This window comes from Brassica oleracea, chromosome C8 (assembly GCF_000695525.1).
Source record: "Brassica oleracea var. oleracea cultivar TO1000 chromosome C8, BOL, whole genome shotgun sequence".
Lineage (NCBI taxonomy): Eukaryota > Viridiplantae > Streptophyta > Magnoliopsida > Brassicales > Brassicaceae > Brassica > Brassica oleracea.
Window position 1 is genome coordinate 1936553 of NC_027755.1, and position 4570 is coordinate 1941122.

General features: G+C 36.4%; 2 protein-coding genes across 2 annotated transcripts; one reads left to right on the forward strand and one right to left on the reverse strand.

Moving 5' to 3' along the window:
* Positions 1–215: 215 nt before the first annotated feature.
* LOC106309868 (mRNA-decapping enzyme-like protein) lies at positions 216–2831 on the forward strand. Its single transcript, XM_013747010.1, has 8 exons — positions 216–848; positions 929–969; positions 1027–1079; positions 1241–1320; positions 1522–1640; positions 1785–1899; positions 2084–2548; positions 2619–2831. The coding sequence occupies exons 1-8, from the start codon at positions 681–683 to the stop codon at positions 2679–2681; spliced, it is 1104 nt and encodes a 367-aa protein (XP_013602464.1). The 5' UTR covers positions 216–680; the 3' UTR covers positions 2682–2831.
* An 80-nt stretch (positions 2832–2911) lies between these two features.
* On the reverse strand, positions 2912–3684 carry LOC106308407 (photosystem I subunit O-like). Its single transcript, XM_013745564.1, has 4 exons — positions 3655–3684; positions 3481–3547; positions 3327–3399; positions 2912–3201 (listed from the first exon to the last, which is right to left on the reverse strand). Exons 1-4 carry the CDS (start codon positions 3682–3684, stop codon positions 2925–2927), a joined length of 447 nt encoding a protein of 148 aa, XP_013601018.1. The 3' UTR covers positions 2912–2924.
* Between the last annotated feature and the right edge of the window lie 886 nt (positions 3685–4570).

Below are 4570 nucleotides of genomic sequence, written 5' to 3' on the forward strand. Positions count from 1 at the left end.
CATTTGGATAAGACATCTAGATGGACCATCTAGATACATCTTCCAGATGTACAAACGAACAGGGCCTAAGTGCAATCAGGTGAAAGCCGCTCATTTGACAGAGCAGTGTGTGAGTATCCTGGACTGCTGGACAGGGCCGACCTTATCTAATTTTTTTTTGGGATTTGTGTCTATATAATTTTTTCAAAAATTTTGAAGGTTTATTACAAATGTTTCACTTAGCATAGCATGCTCCATGACCTGTCCTGGTTCTGGATCCTTTAGATGCAAGGAGAGCTGGTCTGATCTTCCATATATAAGAGGATGGAGATTTTCTTGGATATCGTAAAGCGCCAGAAGTTTAAACTGTTAGAAGAAAGCACATCTTGGATCTTATATCTGAATGGCACCAGAAGCATTAAGGACGAAGATGGCACCAGCATCAAAAGAAAAAAGAAAAAAAAACCTCTTCCCTTGTTTTTCTTCCATCTTCTTCTTCGCCCATCTTTGTTAACGAAACGTTTATGGTAGGCCCAAAATGATTAAGGCCCAAGCCCAATTTACCATATATCCTATTTTCTTTCCGAGCGCTAACAAGTGTTCTTCTTCTCCAAACTCGAAAATCTCAGCTTTACGTAAATCAGAATCATCCTTAATCGGATTCGAAACTTGCTCACATCGCACCTTTCGATTCTACAAAGATGTTTCAGAACGGGAAGCTGGTCCCACCGAATATGCACCAGTACCAGAACAGCACGAGGCTCCTCAATCTCAAAGTCCTCCGGCGAATCGATCCGTTCATCGAGGAAATCCTCATCACGGCAGCTCACGTCACCTTATACGAATTCAACATTCAGAAAAGTGAATGGGTAAAGTTGTAATCAATCACTCCTCATCCTATGATGCTGATGATGTTTGCTTCTGATCTTTCTTTTATTGTTTCATTCAGAGTCGTAAGGATGTTGAAGGATCTTTGTTTGTTGTCAAAAGGTAAGTTTTAACTGCTTTCTTGAATCGTTTACAATGTGATGATCCATGTTATTTCAGAAATAGACAGCAGCCTCGGTTTCAGTTTATTGTGATGAATCGACGTAATACAGGTTAGGATTCTCTTCTTAGCGTTTGAATTTTGAGTTATATAAGTAGTTTAGTACATAGTTTTATCTGTAATTTGAATTATATAAGTAGTTTAGTACAAATTGGTTTCTTGATTAAGGAGTAACTCATTAAATGTACTGTTGTTGAATTTGTTTTTGGATAGATAACTTGGTGGAAGATCTACTGGGAGAGTTTGAGTATCAAGTGCAAGGTCCATATTTGCTTTACCGTAATACTGGGAGAGTTTGAGTATCATATTTGCACGTCTCTTCGACAGGTACATTGCTACTTAGTGCATATCCTCTCGTAGAAACTGGTTATAGATACAATCATTTTTAATTTACCTACTATCAGACAGATTCTTGTTGGCGAACATAGTGTTCTTTCATGAAGACGTTTCTTGTAGATTTTTCTTTTTCTATTTGGTATGGCTTAGATGCTCAGCATTATACATGTTTATTATTTCCATACTCTTCTTCCCCTAATGGTTCCCTTGGCAATGTCAGGTTACTTAGCGCATATTCCAAGGTTAACCAGAAGCCAAATACTTCATCTTCAAAACGGTAAGTAAGAACTTGATGTTTAGATTAGACATTGTGACATTAGTTGTATGAGACGGAAAAACATTGATAATCTACATAACTCTTTCAGCTGGTGTCTTTCTTATATGTTAAATTGAGTTTAAAAAAATGTCTTATGTACTGCAGGGAGCTTGAGGAATTGGAAGATGTGCCTACAGTGTCAGTTATGGATGGTTCTCTTGAACCGTCTTCAAGTGGTAGAGATACCCCTAATGATCCTGCTTTTGTCAACTTCTTCAGCGTAAGTCTCTCAAGCATTAGTTACACACTCTCCCCGTCGTATTCAATTATCATGATACGAAGGAGGGCTTTCAATTATCATGAATTATCTATAACTTAGTAACTTAGAGTTTGGGACAAACACTCTTCCAAATCCTCAAATTGTAAGACTGAATTTATCTGTAATGTTGTTGGCTTGACTGCAGTCAGCGATGGCTCTTGGGAACACTACGAGTGGATCAGCAAGTGGACCACCATACCAATCATCGGCAAATCCTCACCAAACTCACCAACCCACCGTTGCCCCTGCGGCAGCTGCACCTCCACAGATACTATCACCACCGCCTCTACCATCCTCCTCGCCTCTAATGCCTCTTTTTGACAACAATCCTAATCGTACCAGTAGCAACAACTCCAATGTTCACACAGATTTGGTGACGCCGTCCTCTTTCTTCAGCCCCCCACGGATGATGGCACAACCACACCTCGTTCCTGGCTCATCTATGCCTCCTCTGAACCTTAATAATCCGACTTACCAGCAGGACGCACATGGCACTCCGATGCTCCAGCCTTTCCCACCACCAACTCCACCACCATCACTCGCTCCTACACACAATGGCCCAGTTATCAACAGAGACAGAGTCAAAGAAGCCTTGTTAGCTCTGGTTCAGGTTTGTTCTCTTACAACATTCACTTCTGAATTAAGCTGCTTCCCAGAACCTAACTAGTTGCTTTTGACAGGAGAATGAATTCATCGACATGGTGACCCGAGCTTTACAAAATGCACATCAACCATCAAGCTGAGAAGGGTCGGCGTCTTCGGATAGGGGGTTTGATGTAGAATGTATAGTTAGAACGTAGTGTTGTTCTCTTTGATACCTTTTGAGCAAAGTGTTGATGGAACCTTCTTATAACCAAACATTTTTGTCCATATTGAATGAAACATCAAGCATAGCAAAGAAAGAAAGCTTAGTTTTTGAGTAATAATATTACACAAGAGATGGACAATGATAAAGATATATTACAAATGGGACTAGAGAAATGGTTTTATCTCTCGAAGTAATCTTCGGTCCTGCCTTTGAATCCGATTTGTCCGAAGGTGAGACAGATGAAGAGACCTAAGTGCCAGGTAACCAACCACAACCAGAACTGTGAAGTGAGAGCTGGAGGAGTTGGGAAGTGAGCGAGCTCATTTCCTATGCTCTCGAAGAAGAGACCCGTCAAGCTCTTCCCATTTATGGCCGGAATACTCGACGGAGCTAGCCATCCGATCAGCCCAAACCCCACCACGTTTAGATCTCTCCTCAGCCAGTTCCTCTCAAAGCTTTTTTTTTCATTGGTCACACAAATGAAATTATTATTAGAGAAATAGCCTAAAGATACCTTATTAAAACAAGTTTTCTTTAGTACTATTAATTAAGTATGAGCAGAAAATAAAGAGTAACACGCCAAGTGAACCTTCCTCCTGATGCTCCGGCGACTCTAAGAGGGTTCTTTGCTCTTAATGTTGGTTTTAGAAAGGCTAAAAACATCACAAGAAGTTACACAATATAGATGAACTCTAGCTCAATTATTCAAATGATGAGAAGAAAGCAAAAAGTACATGAAGAGAAGGCTTTGGTGTTGATGCGTGAAACATATGATCCTCCGAGACCTATCACCGTTTTCTTCTATGTTTAAGTGCTAACCCTTCCTAATTTCTCAAAGGCTTTCCTGGCAGCCAAATAATAACTTTGGTCTAACAGATTCTGTGTTTGTATATTATCTCCTACTTAACATGCAAACCTGGAACTTTCTGTTTATTCATTTACTCAATTGAATTTTTATTTATTATTTTATTTATCTTTTATTTTTACGTTCATTTGAACGGTCACCTGTTGAAACCCAACTTAACTTTGATTGCATTAGGGGACAGGAGTACACGCTTAAAAGAAAAAAAAAGAGAGACCAAAAGCCAAAACTACATAAGCATCACTAATCTATACTAATAAAATACACCTTTTGAGGCTCCATAGAGCGTCCACATCAGCGGAAAAAAATTCTCCCGATAGATGACACGTGACATAAAATATAGTTTTACATTTTAATATAAATAATATGTAAACATACAACATAAAAAATAGAAAAACTACATTAAACATATGTAAAATTACAAAAAGCTCCATAGAGCGTCCACATCAGCGAAAAAAATTCTCCCGAAAGAAGACACGTGACATTATTATTTAAAAAATAGAAAATAAATAATAAGTAAATTTGCAATATAAGGAAAAATAAATAATATGTAAATAAATAAACAGAAATATTGCATTAAACTAATAAGTAAATATACAATATAAAGAAAATAAATTATAAGTAAATATACAATTAAGAAATAAAAAAACTAAATCAAACATATATATGTAAAATGTATAGTAGAATAAATAATAACTAAATACACAACATAAGAAATAGAAATATTATATTAAATATTTATCGTAATATTAGAATAAATAAATATAAAATATAAGAAAAAATAAATAATAAGTAAATATAGTATATAAGAAATAAAAATATTACATTAGATATATATCGTAATATTATCAGTGATATAAAAGCAAGAAATTTAGAATAAACAAATATACAAAATAAGAAAAGATAAACAGTAAGTAAATATACAATATAAAAAATACAAAAAATACATTAAACATCTATCT

Coding starts and splice junctions, on each gene's coding strand:
- LOC106309868 (XM_013747010.1), top strand. CDS start 681: ATGTTTCAGAACGGGAAGCTGGTCCCACCGAATATGCACCAGTACCAG. Junction 970..1,026: donor TCTTTGTTTGTTGTCAAAAG/GTAAGTTTTAAC, acceptor ATGTTATTTCAG/AAATAGACAGCAGCCTCGGT. Junction 1,900..2,083: donor CTTTTGTCAACTTCTTCAGC/GTAAGTCTCTCA, acceptor GCTTGACTGCAG/TCAGCGATGGCTCTTGGGAA.
- LOC106308407 (XM_013745564.1), bottom strand. CDS start 3,684: ATGAATAAACAGAAAGTTCCAGGTTTGCAT. Junction 3,548..3,654: donor AGAAAGTTCCAGGTTTGCAT/GTTAAGTAGGAG, acceptor ACTTAAACATAG/AAGAAAACGGTGATAGGTCT. Junction 3,202..3,326: donor TCAGGAGGAAGGTTCACTTG/GCGTGTTACTCT, acceptor TGAAAAAAAAAG/CTTTGAGAGGAACTGGCTGA.